General features: G+C 45.3%; 1 protein-coding gene across 2 annotated transcripts in view; it reads left to right on the forward strand.

Moving 5' to 3' along the window:
* Positions 1 to 262: 262 nt before the first annotated feature.
* Positions 263 to 17,754, forward strand: part of col2a1b (collagen, type II, alpha 1b) — a 45,082-nt gene continuing 27,590 nt past the window's right edge. Inside the window, exons 1-16 of one of the 2 annotated variants that reach the window (XM_069677417.1) lie at positions 263 to 547; positions 4,348 to 4,554; positions 5,788 to 5,804; positions 6,483 to 6,515; positions 7,303 to 7,335; positions 7,589 to 7,642; positions 9,082 to 9,183; positions 10,459 to 10,536; positions 12,257 to 12,301; positions 13,396 to 13,449; positions 14,957 to 15,010; positions 15,859 to 15,912; positions 17,081 to 17,134; positions 17,230 to 17,283; positions 17,404 to 17,448; positions 17,540 to 17,593. In XM_069677417.1, coding sequence (XP_069533518.1) covers positions 454 to 547; positions 4,348 to 4,554; positions 5,788 to 5,804; positions 6,483 to 6,515; positions 7,303 to 7,335; positions 7,589 to 7,642; positions 9,082 to 9,183; positions 10,459 to 10,536; positions 12,257 to 12,301; positions 13,396 to 13,449; positions 14,957 to 15,010; positions 15,859 to 15,912; positions 17,081 to 17,134; positions 17,230 to 17,283; positions 17,404 to 17,448; positions 17,540 to 17,593 — 1,032 coding nt within the window. In that variant the 5' untranslated portion in view covers positions 263 to 453. The remainder of the gene's footprint in view (positions 548 to 4,347; positions 4,555 to 5,787; positions 5,805 to 6,482; positions 6,516 to 7,302; positions 7,336 to 7,588; positions 7,643 to 9,081; positions 9,184 to 10,458; positions 10,537 to 12,256; positions 12,302 to 13,395; positions 13,450 to 14,956; positions 15,011 to 15,858; positions 15,913 to 17,080; positions 17,135 to 17,229; positions 17,284 to 17,403; positions 17,449 to 17,539; positions 17,594 to 17,754) is intronic. The other variant, XM_069677419.1, reaches the window with a different exon arrangement.

The raw sequence follows: 17,754 nt of genomic DNA on the forward strand, positions 1-17,754 counted from the left end.
TTTCGATGAACAAGGCGGGGTGAGAAGGGGAAGAAAGGGGGAGGGCACCGAACTTTGGCTGAAGAAAGTTTGCGTTTTTTTGGGTTCAGTAGCAGCACGTGTTGAGAGGAGTGGTCTGGGATGGAATAATGTAACCTGGGAGACAGAAAGGGAGGGAAGCGGGTCTCAGATTTCAGCCTGACAGGGGGTAAGGGGCCGGGCTCATATTTGGGAATATACGAAGATTCATTGAAGGAAGCAGGGACATAAAACTACAGCGTCAGGCCCGAAGCGGTCGGTGCTGAGTTTGTGCTGCAGGTCCGGGTCCTGCCGCTGGATTCCCTCATCGGTTTCTTTTTCTGGGAAGGGTGATTTTCGAATGGTTCGGCTTTTGTAACTGGGGATTCACACACTGAGACAAGCCAACGTTACCTTGTTTATCCCTATAGGGCCCTGCATGTCTAATATTTAGACATGTTCAGCTTTATGGATTCCAGGACTCTACTGCTACTTGTAGCAGCCCAAGTGTGTCTATTAGCCGTGGTGAGATGCCAGGAGGAGGACGACCGTAAGTGACACTTTTTTTTGCACTTTACTAATGAATTAAAGTTGCCACAAGGTGCATAAAAAAGGATCTTATTCCAATCAGACGACTGAAGTAGGTTTACTTTAAGCGCAGCACCTGGACTTTGAACAGTTAAGCGCTTGTTTTGGTGCTTGGAGTGATTTGGATTTTCCCTCGCACCTTTACGCGCAGAAAGTTCAGAAAGTTTGGATTCTCTGCTGCATTAAAAGTTATTTCACTGATGACTGATGCGGACTTTTGTCTACCAAGAGTTGTAATGTAACTGTATCTTCAAAGTGCGGTAAAAGTCTCTTCATGTTGTGGGCGTGCGTAAAAGTGGTGCACTGCATGGAGAGATGTGGCAGGTTTACGCAAAAAGGGAGAGCAGAGAGAGCACAGAGAGAGCGCAGGAGTTGTGTGCTTGCTTATGATGAGTTAGTTTTTATAAACGTTACTGTTTTTTTAAGATTGTTTCCTGATGAACTTTTTACTGAGGGAGAAAGTTCGGAAAGCGAAAACCATCAAGATTCAGATTCTGACCCCTTTCAGTGGAGCCCAGCGCCTTGTCCCCTTCCTCCCCCTTCTTTCTCAGGTCAAGCTGCTGGACACCTGTGGGTGCTTTAGGGGCCTTGACAGGCTCTTCTTTTAGCTGCAGATTCACTTAATATAGGGGGGGGGGGCAATAAGTGAAAGGTGGCCAGGCTCAAGGGCCTGTGGTGAGAAGTGTTCACATTCCTTTGCTGTCAGAGGGCATCCAGACAAATCCTGGCTTGCTGAGGCGGAAAGGTGGACGAATAACCAAAAGTGTTTTAAAGTGATTCTTGTAATACTCGCTCTGTGACGAATCACACGGCCCTGGTGTCATTGTTCATACCTGCAGACTTTCTGCTCTCTCTCTCTGCTGCTTTTTTCATGAAATTGGAGCATTCATCATGGTTATTGATTTTAGTATCCACACGAGACATTTGAGATTGAAGGCTCGCCAGCAGATCGGGGCCAGAAATAATGTTCCATATGATTTCAGCATTTCCATCTGCTTAAAAGATTAGCCATAAGCTGTGACAGTCAGCCCAGAGAGAGACAGAGCCAAGGTGCAAGAGAGAGGTGATTGGAAAAATATAAAACTGGGGGACTTTGTTATTGTTATCCGGAGAGGTGCAGTATGTTACTGAGCCTTTAAAGGCAAAGAAAAGGTGTATTTTCTAGAAGAATGAGAAAAAAGAGGGAAACGTACGCCAAAGCAATTGAAAGTCTCAGGTTACCCTTTCAGACGAATAGGCCCCTGGATATAATGCGAGCCCTTCTTTCCTCAGCATTTTTTCTGGGAGACGCTGAAGTGGCAGAGAGGTCTGATTGTGACCTCAGCACAGCCCCCAGTCACTCAGAAGGGACAGGGGTCGAGTATAAGGCCACTGACTGACCCTTCATGTGGGCCTAAAAGCTAATCAAACGGGGTTAAAAGAAGGATAGAGACCTGAGGTCTGCTGTCCTCAGAGTACACCTGGGTTCACTTTACAATATTCATTCTTCATTTTACTCCCCTGAAAAGCAGCGTGGCTGCCAACGCACAAGAGAGGAGACTAACAAATCACCCTCAGTGAAGGAAAGCCAGCTTTCTATCAGCCCTGCAGCACACACAGAACCCCTTGTCCCAGAGTATCATGAGAATCTTTCATATCTGAGGCAGTGACAGGACAGGTGCAGTCCTCTGACAAGCCTGTAAGACTAAATGTCAAACCTGCAGAGGTCTGTGCGTGAAAGCTGACCGTTTTCTTTTCTCCCGTGTGTTTGAATTGGCATCTGATGCAGCCGTGGCTTCCAGATGGGGGGTTTAAAATGCGCCCCGTGTTTATACAAGGCAGTAGTTTGTGAATTGCCCGCTCTGTCCCCTCTCCAGAAAGAGCTCATTCATTGCTGCTGAGGTCCGTTAACTTCCTCGACTTAAGCAGCGCTCAAAGGTAAATATAGCTACTGTACTTACTCCCACTCTGCACTCCGGACCCTGAGGCCTTCTCTTGCTGTGTTAACCACTTTCACCCCTCAGGTGCAGTTCAGCAGCTTCAATCAGAGCTTTTCTTTCAGCTGCTGTTGACTTTTCACTGAGCTGCCTGGAAAATGAAGGAATATGGCTAATTACTGAGTTGATTGTTAAAAGCAGGTACAGTACCTGTATTGAAACACGGCCCACCTCCATCACGTTCAGCTCTGCTCTGTTTGCAGAGCTGTGGTCTGAAAAAGCCAAACATTCTTCATGTTCTGAATGCAAAGTCTGTCCTGTGCCGTAAATGAGGGTGTCTCCCGCAGTGTAAACTCGCCCTATATTTAACTTGTCGAGGAATTTCGCCACATGGGCTCCAGCCCCTGTGAAGTTATCGGAGGTTTCCTGCAGGTGTTGCTCATCTTCACTCTGATTCTGTGATGTGACACTGCCACCCGGTGGCTATGTGAGAGGTTGCATGCTGGAGTAGCTCCTCAGAAACTGCTCTCATCGATGGTTAACATAAATAGCAAGTTTACTGTGGTGTGTTTTTGTTGTTTGCTTCTTAAGATTACTTTCTGACATTTTGGTTGTTATTCGAGTCGTGTGGCAAAAAGAAAAAGGGTGGAGAGGAGAGCAGTGTGACCTTCAACGCGCAAAGGCCAGATTCAGACTGGCCTACATAGACTGGGTTTATGTAGGCCAGACTATGGAGCTGCAACAATTAGTTGATTTTTACACTAGCTAAATTGCAAAAGGATATTTTGGGCACTGGTTTAACTGAAAGACTGAGAAGACACCCCATATAAAGAGGCTCCAGTCCTCGATGCAGCGACCGCAGGTTCAACTCCCGCTCTCGGCCTTTTGCTGCATGTCACCGCCCACTGTCCTCGCCCCACATCTCCTGTCTGCAGCGGTCCTGTCTAGTAAATGGCAAAAAATCATCTTAAAAAAGTAATTTGGTCGCTATTTTTATAAACTCTTGAAAACATTTGATGGTTCTGTCCTCTAAAATGTGAGAATTTTAAGTCATTTTGTCATGTTTTATAGTAAACTGAGTCTTTGGGATTTAAGATGAGATAAGATAAGATGATCCTTCATTGATCCCCAGGTGGGAAGTTCAGGTGTTGCAGCAGTACAGTATAAAAATCAGAATGTATCGATAAATAAGAATAAAGAAAGCTATTTGAATACATTGGGCGTGTGGGATATATTGTTTTAGATGGTTGTTTTGGCTTTTTGCCCTTATTGATCGGACAGCTGAAGAGAGGCAGGAAACTGGGGGGTGTGGAGGGGGGGGGGGTTACATGCACCAAATGATGGACAGGCCGGGAGTCGAACCTGCGATCAGCGCGTCGAGGACTGCAGCCTCTGTACTTGAGGCGCCTGCTTTTTTTATTATTATTTATTTATTTATATTTATTATATTTTTATTTTTTAAGATATTCACTTGCAGAAAGATCAGATGTTTTTCTCTGTCGCTCTCGCTGAAGAAGAGAAATCAGTCAGAGTTTGAGCTCGCTCTGCCATCTACCCAACAACATCAATGAAATGCTTTGCTTCAGGTTTCTTATGCAGGTTGAAGTTTTACATGTGTATGGTATTAACAGCTTAGCGTACCTGTTCATGCACTGCATGTGTGCTTCCATGTGAAATGTCGTCTCTCTCTCACATGTCAGGTGAAAAGTAAATACAGCAGTTCAAATTGTTTATAGTAACACATTGTACTGACTGTTATGTACCTGATGTATAATCTCCTTTTTCCTCCCACCATCCACCTGCCCGGCCTCGGTGTGTGTGTCCCTAACTATGGCCGCACACACAGAGGACACCTTTAGCTGTGTACAGGACGGACAGCGCTATAGCGACAAGGACGTGTGGAAACCAGAGCCCTGTCGCATCTGTGTGTGCGACACTGGGACCGTCCTGTGTGATGAAATTGTCTGCGAGGAGCTTAAAGACTGCCCCAAACCTGAAATCCCATTCGGAGAGTGTTGCCCCATCTGCGCTGCTGACCAGTCTCCACCCATTGGTCGTAATTTATTTATCTCACACCTCTCATAAATAAATTACTCTACGAGATCAGGTCGTTTACTTTGGGGAGAAAATCAACAGTTTGGTATAAATCAAAGGTTGCAGGTGCAGCTTAACCTCTTTAATGCATTCAATCAGTAAATACATGAAAACCTTTGATTTGATGCTATTTTCAGCCCCCAAAGCAAACACATGATCAGAAATCAAAGACAAACAGTGACACATCTGAGCACATTTCAGTGAAATGCTTCCTCACCGTTATTTTTCCATGGCTGGCTCACCTTGGCCCCATATTGTTTGAATCGTCTCTCTTTCTCTGAGCATAATGAAAACATGTGGGAGTCATTAAGGAAATACCTCAGTCAGGCAGACACGGCCTCGCGTTTCTGCTCCATATCCTCTCTGTGGATTTCTGCAGATCTGATGGAGAGAAAAAGTGCAACACTCTGCTGAGACTGTGCAGCACGACGCTTCCTGATAAAGACGGAGCTTTGAGAGCAGCTGAGGAGCATCGATGAAATCAGAAGTGTCACTGTTTGTTGCAATGCATGCCTGTGGGTTAAAATGCTTCATAAAAATACTGATCTTCTGTTCAAGGCTAAATTAAGTGCAATATGTAACATGTAGAGCATCATCTGCAGTTATCTAGTTACCAGGGCTGGCTATCAAACCGCTATACCATCTTATATTGATCGAAACCTGACCAGAACATTAAGTATAGAAAACAATGCAGATGCCAAGGCTTTCATCAGTGGGCCATAGGCTCAGTCACCATTGTGTCGTGTAGCAGTCAGGGTTCGAACCCCCAACCTTATGATTCAGAGCCTCTACCACTGAGCCACAGACGCCATTGGAGAAGCTCCTTCTCTATCAAAGCTATAAAAACACAACAGTTCACTTGTCATTGATACCCAGCCCTATACCTTAAAGTCTACAGATAACTAACAGTTGTTATTACAAAGCTTTACAACACAAAGCCGCTTCGCTTCTGCTCTGAGCTTCAAGATGGTCAATCAACAACTCTGTGTCATGATGGGCTCTTTGGGTACCACAGACGTTAGGATGGTGGTGGTCTTCAGAGGACTCTAATTTAGGGAAGAACCGTTGGCAACCAGCACATAGAGACTCTGTGGTTTCTGGGGAATATAATGTAAACGTGATGTGTCTGTGTGTAATGCATTCACTAACTGTGATCTGTTTGTCCCCTTTAACCCACCTGACCACATCACAGGAGCACCTGGAGCCAAGGTGAGACACCTCAGGATACACTCTGTCTGTGTGTGTGTGTGTGTGTGTGTGTGTGTGTGCGTGCGTGTGTGTGAAGATATGTCTGTGTGTGTGTTATCATTCAGTGTGTGTGTGTGTGTGTGTGTGTGAAGATATGTCTGTGTGTGTTATCATTCAGTGTGTGTGTGTTATCATTCAGTGTGTGTGTGTGTGTGTGTGTGTGTGAAGATACGTCTGTGTGTGTGTTATCATTCAGTGTGTGTGTGTTATCATTACGTGTGTGTGTGTGTGTGTGTGAAGATATGTCTGTGTGTGTGTTATCATTCAGTGTGTGTGCGGCTCTCGAGCACCTGCACTTCAATGTGCATCAGTCCCAGTGTGACAGCAGAGCAGGCCCTGTTGTTAATGTCTTGAGGTCACGGTTCGATGCCAGATGGATGGAGGTTACTTCCCACTCGACACTGAATACCATCTTTATGTGTCTGATGAAGCTGTCGGGGGATTTATTAGCAATATTTACCTGTTTACCAATGTCCTTAAGATGGCTTACCTCCGGTCTCACGTGCTTCTCAGATGGTCTCTGAGGGCAGGTTTATATACCTGACAGATGTGTGTGTGTGTGTGTGTGTGCGTGTGTGTACGTGTGTTTGTAATTGTCACCCTTATTCCTGTTTTTATGCTTTATCTTTTCAACACCAGGGTCAGAAAGGTGAACCCGGAGACATTACCGATGTAAGTTTGCACCACACGGGGCTGTAACGTTTTCACTGATTTCATTGGAAAATATTTGCCTGTAACTTGTTGAGTGTAAACTCTCCACAGCGTACACGTTAGCCAAGTAGTGCAAAGTATGAAGAGCGTTTACTTTAGTAAAATCGCATCAATACTGCAATATTAACACACAGCATGCAAGTTAAAGTCTGCACAGGCCACGTGGGTCTTCTTCTATTGCATATTACACTATATATTATAACCACTGATGCATTCATGTGCAAATAGGACTTGTCAAATACAGTTGCACAGTTGAATGGATCCAGATGCGTCATAGTTTATAAGCTTTCATATGTTCTGTGTGAAATGTAGTTGAGTAGAAGAATCAAGTGCTTGAGTTCTGCTCTCTGTGTGTGTGAAGAGTTATTATTATAATAAATAATGCCTCCATACTGTCCTCCACAAACATCCTCACAGGCCAGCAGAGAGAGAAACCTCCCCGCTGCTGCACCTGGAAATGCTTTACCCCTCTAAAGGGACACAAGGCAGGAAATACGAAGGCATTGTTTACTGTATGTTTCTTATAACGCTTGGCCCCGAGAGATTAGCAATTAACAAGCCCGCTCTGATGGGGGAGAGATAATGTTTCCCTCGCCGCGAGTGCAACGCGGCCTAAACATCTCGTGTGTGAAGACATCTGGTGGCTGTACGCTTTCAGAGAGGGCCTCAATGAAAGGAGTATTCATAGGCTGCGTTTACATGACTACTTTAATAAAGATTACTGACATGGTTTCCCTTTCTTGTGCAGGTTGTAGGACCAAGAGGACCAGGTGGCCCAATGGTATGCAAGCATTTCTGCATTCTACAATTTTCCTTCACTTTTCTGTTTCAGTCTTTTAGCTGTCTCTTCATATTTAGAGAACTTTAGACGTCATTTAGTCGTAAAGGTGTTAAATGTGCTCCCAGCTGCAGTGGCTGCAGATGGAAACTGATATGACATAACAGTAGCAGAGTTCACAAGCTCCAGCTGCTTCTTCAGCTGACTAAGAAAACACCTGAGGTTACTGACTCCTTCACCGTCTCCTTCTCACCAGGGCCCACCAGGAGAGCAGGGACCCCGAGGAGCCAGAGGAGATAAGGGAGAGAAGGTCAGTCTGAAAAAGAAAGATCCCCACACCCTCCACCCTCGTCTTCTTCACACCAAAAATCAGCCGCACACTCGGCTCCTTTAAGAAGCACAGTCTGTGCTATTGAACCCGATAGCTCGCGGGCGGAGGTGGGTGGGTGTCTGTTAAAGGCTGCAGGTTTGCAGAATGGTCGCCTTTCATGGAGCGTCTCAGTCTAACTGGTCATGTGTCGTTCCCATTAGGCCGTGTGGTGGGCTTAGGTCTGGGTTGTTTAACAGATGTGGGACTGTGGGAGACTCATAATGTAAACGTCTGATTTCCCACACTGACAAACGGAGGCCACAGAGAGGAGCGGCGTGGCTGCTCTCGCTTTGATCAGCGCATTAATGTAGCAACACTTGGATGTGATAATGGCTGCAGGCGACGAGTTAACTGTGTAGTCATCTTGTTTATTCAGATTAGCGCACAAGGTGCATAAAGTTTTGGCTAGCAGAGGTAAAGCAGCGGTGGAGGTGTTGAGCACATTCTTTGTTCAGATCCCCTCGCAGGGTAATTTGTCACTACATGCACAGAGGTATGCCAGGTAGTCTGATTCTGATAAATCATCAGCGAGCTCTAAAACCTCTACGTTTGTGTCGCTCATTTGGCCGTGGTTTAAGTATTAAAGCTCTTTTTTAAGTTTTTTAACCTCTAGTTTTCTGGAGACAAATGTCAGTGCTGAATGATCAAAATCAGGTGTGGAGTTTCTGCTCGTGTGGACCCGTCAGTGCCGTCTGGGGAGGTTCAGCAGAGCTTCAAGCGTCTGTCAGCTGTTCTGATAAATGAAGTCCATTTGTGGATCGTCTGCCAGCAGCTGTGTAATGATTTATCCAAAGTACGACCGAGCTCGAGCACTGACAAAACGCCTGAAACTCTATTATTATTATTTTTGATACTTTGCTGTGTTAAAACACCGAGTCATCAAAAAGATGTTTATTGAAGGATGTTTCTTTCATTCGTGTTTCATATCAAATTTATGTTCCTTGTGGTCAAAAGGCAAATTGCAGATGGAATAATGTCAAAATAAGCCGCATATGTGAGTCGAGCTAAAGTGATTTATAGATCAGTATTAAGGTCGATTAACAGGAAATTAATTAATCAATCGCATGACAAAAAGAATTATGGAAAGGTTCAAGAGAAACCCGGCCTTCTCAAATCTGAATATTTGCAGTTTTTTGGTGGTTTACTGGTTTCAGACAGTTTGATGGTAAAAAGTAAATAAAGGAAAACTTTGTGTTTTCTTCCAGTTTGTGGACAAACTGAGGCACAGACTTGCTTCATTCTTAAGAGGTCGCAGAATTTGGTCCTTTACTTTTTAAAAGAAGATTGATCATTCAAAATAAGTCAGTGCGAATGACCTTTGACCTCCACATAATATTCTCGCCCTTTTAATTGATTGTTTTATTCTTGCTGTATTTCAGGGAGGCTCTGGTCCCCGCGGCAGAGATGGTGAGCCTGGCACCCCCGGAAACCCTGGCCCCCCTGGACCTCCAGGACCTAATGGACCCCCTGGCCTTGGCGGAGTAAGTGTCCCATGACAAGTAGGGCTTTAGCATTCACGGCAGACACAGGAGCTGACAGGCTGACGCAGGGCCAAGAATGGGTTCAGTCTGACTGGAATAAGCAGAAAGAATGGTTAAAATGGAGCGAGGAAAGAATCCAGGAGCACAAAAGATGTGGGAACTCTTTGGGAGGAGGCAGAGAGACGGCAGCGGGTAGACGCAGAGAGAGAGAGAATAGGTGGAATGCCTCTCATTCTTTGGAGGAGAAAAGGAGGGAGGAGGCGGTGGAAGGGCAGGAGGTAGGATGATAGACTTAGGGAGGGGACAAGGAGCTTTTTTGGGTGAGGGGGTGACAAGGGGACTCATTGTGAAGGGGAGAGATGAAAAGTGTTCACATGCCCTCTGTCTCTGCTCTGTCTGCATCAGGAGTCACGTAATGAGCTGCTGACAAACTATCAAAGGCCATCCTCTGTCACAGCATCCTCCAAACACGACACACCACTGACAAAACTATGTGGTACTCTTTCATGGACACTGTTGCAATATGAAGCGCAGAGACAGATAGCAGGATTGAAAGCCTCTGATACTTCCTGGTATGTATCAGGTATCGCCAAGTACGCAAGTCAATGCACTGATCTGATACCATCATTTATTCGCCCCTCGGAAATGGACTTGTGTCTTCTTCTTATGAGCCTGCAAAGCAACAAAAAAAAATATGGCTGCTACGAGCAAATACTGTTTTAGGCAACAAAGACGAGTGCCTTGCTAGCATAACGTGTAAGGTTAGCCAAAGGTAGCAAGACGTTAGCAATCTGCAATTTCAAATCACACATTAAAGGCTGAATATTTTTCAATTAAAAAGGTAGAATTATTTAAAAAACCCTCTAAAATAAATCTATTATAAGTCAGAAATCAGTGGTGCTCTTTTGCAGACTCATGACATCAGGAGAGGCTGCGAGCCAAAGTGACGTTAACGTTAGCTTAGTTAGCTTCTCGGTGCTTAGCCTGTTTTAAGAGTAGGATTCCTTCAGTGAACTGAGCCAGGCTTTAAGACAAAGATAGCATCATATGACATCCATACTGGGCTAGTAGTAGCTAGTAGCCTAGCCTGCGGTTGTTACTTTAAAATAAATACTCAAGTCTAGAGATGGGAGTCGGTAGAAGCAAGAAAAAAGTTGGATTTCTTTCTTCTTCTGTACAGATGCTTCACCCTACAGTCCATGTAATGTCTTGCCTTAATGCCACTGAGATGAATCTCATGTAACCCAACGTCTTACTGCTCTCTTTCTTTTTCAGAATTTTGCTGCTCAGATGGCCGGTGGTTTCGACGAGAAGTCTGGCGGCGCACAGATGGGTGTGATGCAAGGACCAATGGTGAGCGAGCGATTCTGAGAGCTGCTGCTACTGCCATGTTCAATTCTTTTAAAGTAACCTGCATATAAACAGGCGAGGATGCAGTGTAAAGGGATTATTAGCAAGAAGAAATGAAGACATGGTTATCAAGTATGCAAGGTATGAGATGGACGCAACATCTACATCACGGTTGTTAACTGGGAGAGGAGATACCCAATAAGGATTGAAATCATGAAGAAGTGAAGGAAACAAGGAAGAGGACCCATTCAAGAAGCGATTTGTTGCATCATCCATGTTTCATCTCTTCTTTTCTAAATGGCTGGGGAAGAAAATTAAGAGATAAGAAGTCAGGCCCACAGTGATGAAGAAAAGAACGTCCTGGGTCCTGATGGAAAATAAACACCTCCCGTGGAGCACAGAGGGGGCGTTTTAATAATTGAGGAAACAAACATTGATTGTCAGCCGCTGAAAAACTGCTGCTGCACTTGGTTAGCTGGCATGGCAGCCGGCCTGAGACGGAGCGAGGAGCACACTGGGAGCTATTTTGGTTTCAGAGAGCCGCAGAGAAGCTTGGCAGCGTGTCAGCGCAGCAGAGGTTTCAGACACCAGGAGGAGGGGGAGAGGAAGGGAGGGAGGGCAGTCGATCAGATCCTCACAGCTAGCAGCAGTTTTTGTGGCTGCGCTCCTTCTGACTGTCCTTCCACAGGTCTGTCTCGCTGTAATGCTGGATCCTTTTTGAAGCTACTTTATGTTGGCGTTTTCCAGCCTGCTGTGGAAGAGAGCAGTGAAAGAACAGACTTTTAACCCGTCATACACGTCCTCAGAACCTCCCCAAACCTGTATCCGTACACCTACATATCAAACACTGCGCCTGCTCATGCACACACACACACACACACACACACACACACGTGTCCTGCAGAAATAGAGCCCCATTGATCTGAGTTTGTAGCTGCTGTGGTGAAGGCTTCCCCTCCCGCTGAAAGGTGACTTTCATTCGTTTCTGAGGACCACTGTGGCGTTTGCTGTGGCTGCCACCCTCGTTTTTTTAAAGCAGAACTAAAGTGTGTGTTTATAAAAGGAAGCCTACTCAAGGGAATATGTTTTAATCCAAGAGGAAAGCTGTCAAACAGTCTGAATCAAATGAGGATTTGGCTCCTAACTTGCAGTGAATGTGACTTTCTCCTGTTGAGAAGTGATGGATGAAGTTCAGGCAGAAGTTACTTTGGCGTGTGACTCCGGCCAGCAGCTCGCGCAGAGCAGACTCACGCTCAGTCAGAGAGACTTCGGTTGAAGAAGTCTCACCTGCTGTCTTGACGCTTTAAACGGAGGGAGTACAGCACTACGGAGTCTGACCTTTGAACTTTAAGGGCTCACAGAGAGTGGGAAAAGAGCTGAGGGAAGGAGGAGGGGGCTGACGGTGAAAAGAGCAGGATAGAGAGCAGAAGAAGGTCTGAATGCCATGGAGGAATTTCAAGCGATTTATGGATTTGACAAGTAGAGCCGTTGAGTTTAGTGAAGCTTTAGGGCAAGACAGGTGGTATTTTATTTTTTGTGAAGGTTCTGACACAATTTAAGAGGACAAAAAGAAGTCCCTTCCCTTCAAACGCCAAAGTAAGACGTGTAAAATGTAAATCCATCATGTCCTTCTCGGTTTATGTGTTTGGTGTATATCAGCAGAGGATGTGATTATATGCTGTTATCCTGATGTTGTGTCTCTTGTCTCTTCTCTTCCCCTCAGGGCCCCATGGGTCCCAGAGGACCACCTGGCCCCACCGGATCACCTGTAAGTACCTCCTGCCCGCCCCAGACAGCACACACGCCGGGTGCACCTGCACACTAAAGATCCTGTGTTCAACCACAGACAGGATCCTCTCAGGCTAAATCTCATAATTGTAAAGTGCATGATGCCACACTGTCTGCTTCCCCCGAGTTCATTTCATAACAACAATGACCCCAAAATGACCCCCGACACCAACAAGGCGAACATAGCACCAGCTGACAGAGACAAATGTTTACACACAGCTCTGTTAGAGTGCCAGTGTCCGGGGGAAGCTCTCGGGGGATAGTTACGTCTCCCAGCTGCAGGCTGCAGGGCTTTTTCCGAACGCCACGACCTGAACACGCTGCAGAACACCTGACAATTTAGCTTCCTCAGAGACTACTGGGCTTACACTCCTGCACACACACACAGACCCCACCTTTTTCTGCTTTTACCTGCAACAAAGCTCCACCTGTACATGTCTGAGTCCTCCCAGACCTTGGAGTAAAGCTGTTCAGAGGGAGGCAATGCCAGCCAGCGTGCCTCGACTTGATCGTTAAATCATCCCAGCCCAAATTTGGAGATACCTTTTTTCCTCCTTAAACACCTTCGAGTGCTTTTAGATTAAACTCAAACAAACTCAAACAAGGCAGACTTTGTCCACATTTAGGACATGACATGTGAAGGGAATCAGCAGTGACATTCTGAGAAGCTGCAGTCTGTAACACAAACACACACAGATACACGACACTACCCAAACACTGGATAACACACGTTTACTTATTGTGGGTGTAGTTTTACTCAGTGCTCATTCAGGAGCATGTGTGCCATTTAACTGCCTATAGAAGCAGTATGACCGCTATCATGGTGCTGACAGAACCAGTCTGAGACAGCCGGTCTCTGTTGTTTCTGTCGTTGGATCTGCTGAGTGATGGTGAATAAATATGATATCAGAGTTTCAGCTGACACGTCTCAGTCGTTGACTTTGTCCAACACACAAAGTGAAACGAAGCTTTGACAAACTTGATCGGGATTTTTTGTGCCATTGTTTTTAAGAAATGACTTCAATGTTCATGTATCACTAAGTGTGTTATCTCCTCCTCCTTTCCACATCCCAGGGCCCACAAGGTTTCCAAGGCAACCCAGGAGAGGCTGGAGAGCCCGGACAGTCTGTAAGTGTGGCACAGAGAAGCCATCCGTCCCCCAGCCCGCTCTGCATGTTGCTCTATACTCGATAAACCTCGATAACTGTCAGTGCCACCGTATTTTATTCGTCTCTCACTTCCTCATGTGGAAACTTGGGCCGCCGTCTCCTCGCTGCAGCTGAACCACATTTCCAAACCCTTTCTAACCTTTCTCTGCTCGCCGCTAACTTCTGCTTCCTCCCGTATTTACCCAGTTCCTTCAGTTTCAACACAAACAACCCTCTTCAGTGAAGTCTGTGTGAAACGAAGCAGGATGCCGTAGTGGCCTTCTGCTGTTGTAATCTCTTGTCGAGTGCAGTTTTCAGGCCTGCTGTTGATTTCTCGTCCTTTCTTTGCCCATCTTCTCACTGACGGCTTCCCAAGCTCTCCTGCTATGTTATATCTGTCCTTAGATTATTTCCTACCAGACGAGACCCTACCCCCTTTACAAAACTTTGCTTACTTGTTCCTAAAATTCGTACTTTTAGTTTTCTCCCTCTTTGCTCCCCCAAGTTTAGCCTCTCTCTCACGCCTCCTCGCCCCCCCCCCCCCCCCCCCCCCCCCCCCCCGCTTTACCTCTAACAAAGCTTCCAGAAATCAGACTGCCCCCCCTCCCCCGTCCGACCCGATCCCTCAGCAGGTAGACCGTGCAGGGTCTCCCCACCGCTGTGTTAATCTGCTCCTGTGGAGTTCAGATATGCAGCCTCCTCTCCTCTTTTAAAAGTGTTCCAGCACATCATTATGTGCGATTAGAATCAAGCTGCCTTCCAGAGGATAAGTCGACAGTTTCAGGGTCACAGTGCTGGCAGTGTTTGTGAAGAGCAGAGATAGTTTCAGCCTATGAGAGCGCAGAGGGTCAAAGAGGCCGGGGTTTCCCTTCACAGTAACAAACAACCAGATGCCTTTAATTGGATCATTTACGTTATATTGTCCTAATATATAACATCCCTCATACTTTTCATGTCAGTGTTTCATTCAACATTAGCACTTTTTTGTCCCACCTGTTGAGTAAAGACAGACTAACACGGAGAAAAGGTTAAAGGTCATTTAGAAGTTACAGAGCCTGACCTTTGTAAGCACAACGCTGAGGAAGAAAGTGGCTCAAAGAAAGAGAGGAAGATGGAAACATCTGCACGTCAGGCCAAGGAGGCAGTCGAAGTCTTTGCTCCATCTTTGTGGCCGATAAACGTCCCTCTGATTCTGATCTCGTCTCACTGAAAGATGTCAGTAACACTTACAATAAAGAAACTCCTTTAAGTGCTTTAATACGAAGAGCTGCTCACATTAATTAGACAGTAGATTTAATGTGTTTCAGATCAGCAAGACAGTATCATGATGATTAATGTGGGACACAGCTGCTCATGTAGTAAAGCATCTGAATGTGACAGAGTCCAAGTGAATCCTTTGTCTGACTCAGCGTGTCTCTGTGTGCTGCTGCCCCCTGTTGGTCATTAAAGGAACCTCTGTCTCACCTTTGTTTTCTCTTCACTAATAGGGCCCCATGGGTCCCCGTGGCCCCTCTGGACCCCCTGGAAAACCTGGAGATGATGTAAGTGTAAATCTGTTAATAACAACACCAGGCTGCCAGACGGAGCAGCTGAGGCGCTGTCCTCACGTCACCTGCTAAACCTTCTGTAAACCACCAGGAGGACAGATTCATTTCCACACGTTCATACACTTCTTTAAATCCATATTGATTTTACTGGACTCTTTCTCTACATAGAGTGTAAACTTAACCGACTGACACATGTGAACAGAACAGTGTACAGTGTTAGTGTAGAACCATCAACACTAAGCTGCCATAGAAATGTGCCAGTGTATTTTACAACGTACTGTTTGGACTTTGGACTCCATGGACTTCAAAGTCGAGGCTAACAGAGCACAATGCTAACACTACAGTGAGAGATTTAACATGTCTGCCACTACTGCTACACACGATGGCTTTAAATGATATGTTCCTCAGTGGACTTCATCTCTCAGAGATAGAAACAACCCGGCGGAAATTACAAGTGTGTTGTGCAGCTGGTTTCAGAAACACTCATGACATGCTAACGCAGGGACCTTTCAAATATCTCAAAGTAACTGACATCAGAAGAGAAACTCAGTTAGACAGCGTATCATGTTATTCAGATGAAGACTAAATATATGAAATATTTCATCTTGCTTTTTCTGTCTACCTGAAATTCTACAAAAGCAGACCCATCTGTTGCCCAAGACACAGGGAGGAAACACATTTACATGTAATTCCCTCTTTTAGCCACATGATGGCAGCAGACATGACATGTCACCATGTGTCCACTAGGAGTGCTCACACTCCAATCAACTGCATTTACTACACGGCAAACTATTTCAAAAAGGAATAATGAAGTTGATGAATCTGAAATGTTTCTGTTTTAGGGCGAGGCGGGCAAACCTGGCAAAGGTGGCGAGCGCGGACCGGCCGGACCTCAGGTGAGACTTCTCAGGCGGTTGGTTTGATCTTTGATTTGCTGAACGCTTTGCTCCATGGGAGACTCACTAGACGTAATCATGAACAGTAAGAGTGATGCTTTCACATCTTAAACACAATAACCATAGCTGACAGTAATGATGGATTACTGTAAGACTCAGTGTTACGAGTGATCACTGCAGAGTGGAAACAACATTGGGCCTCATTTACGAACAGTGCGTAGGCACGAATCTGTGCTTGAACTGTGCGTACGCACGTTTGACGCACAAATCTTGGATTCATCAATTTGTTCTTACCTAAATTTCTTTGTACTCTGCGAACACATTTAGAACTCCCTCAGACCATGTGTACGCACAAATGAAAGAAATGTCCTCGGAAATGTTAACACACACCCTTTAACTAAATGCATACTATATTAAAACCTCATTTATTGAAAAAAAAGGCTTTAATAGACAACAATAATTTAATTTACTAATGTATGGACCAAACGTAAATGCCGTGTCATCCTCATAATTTATTGTCATATAATTAAATCTTCAATTATAGCAGTTGAGTTAGTTTATTAAGTTTACAATAGAGTAGACCATATGAAAATGTTCATATTGAAATGTAACACTTTTGTTACAATCGTTTCTATTTCTGCTGATGTGAAATTTTCCTTTTGAGGCCATCTTTCACGTTCTGTCAGCTTCTCCGTAACACCGCTCTCTTCATGCGGCACCAAACAGATGTCCTTATATGGAGAAATAGAGGCGTGGCAGTTTGCTGATTGCAGATCGCGGACACAATTTAGAATGGTTCTGATTTACTAACATACGCACGGTGGTGAGAACAAAATTGGCCGGTACGCACGTGTCATAAATCCGACTGTGATTTTGCGCAAGTACTTATTTTTTGCGGAGAGTAAGAACATTTCTGCGCAGATATTAGTGAATGAGGCCCATTGTCATTGTAGATGGAGTCATTTATCGTCTGGATGCATTGGTTTCGGTCTGACGAGCCATGTGGCTGATATTAGTTGGAGCCAAAACTGGACTTAACTTTGATTGTAAATATTCAAACCTGACGGAAACACTAGCGTTAAAACTTGATTAAAACCTTTAAATGAGTGGGGAAAGTCTGTCGTGGTGTAATCTCCGTTATGTCATTACGTCTCCTCCTCCATCACAGGGAGCTCGAGGTTTCCCAGGAACTCCTGGCCTGCCTGGCATCAAGGGACACAGAGTGAGTGTGTTTGTTGTCTACATTCACAGGAAGGTGTTCAGGTGTTTTTATTATTGTTTCCTGACTGTGCTCCACCTGTCTGCTCTTTCATTTAGGGTTACTCAGGTCTTGATGGTGCAAAGGGAGAGACTGGAGCTGTTGGGTCTAAGGTAGGATATTATGAGCTGTTCCTATGTGAATAAGTTCATTAATCAGTTTACAGCTGTGCACACGCTTACGTAAGGTGGTCTTGTAATAGTCTTCTAAGAATATTTTGTTCCTCTCTTTAGGGTGAGGCTGGTGCTCCCGGAGAGAATGGTGCCCCTGGACCAATGGTGTGTATTTCAGTACAACAGAAGACAACATGCACAAATCCGCATCTTCTCTCATGAATAATGGTGAACCTGTTTCTCTCCACCTACACAGGGCCCTCGCGGTCTGCCTGGGGAGAGAGGCCGTCCTGGACCCAGTGGAGTTGCTGTGAGTGGCATCCATCTTTCTACAGTGTAACGTGTGATTGACCACAGATGGACTAGATGCTTTACAGAGTTACTGCTGATATATTTAGATTGTAGTAATCGCTTTATTGCCAATGAATGTGGTTATGGTGCCTGAAATATGGTCTGAAATGAAGAGGATAA

Source organism: Semicossyphus pulcher, unplaced genomic scaffold (assembly GCF_022749685.1).
Source record: "Semicossyphus pulcher isolate SPU_LCO1_2020_fin unplaced genomic scaffold, fSemPul1.0.p SCAF_3, whole genome shotgun sequence".
Taxonomy (NCBI): domain Eukaryota; kingdom Metazoa; phylum Chordata; class Actinopteri; order Labriformes; family Labridae; genus Semicossyphus; species Semicossyphus pulcher.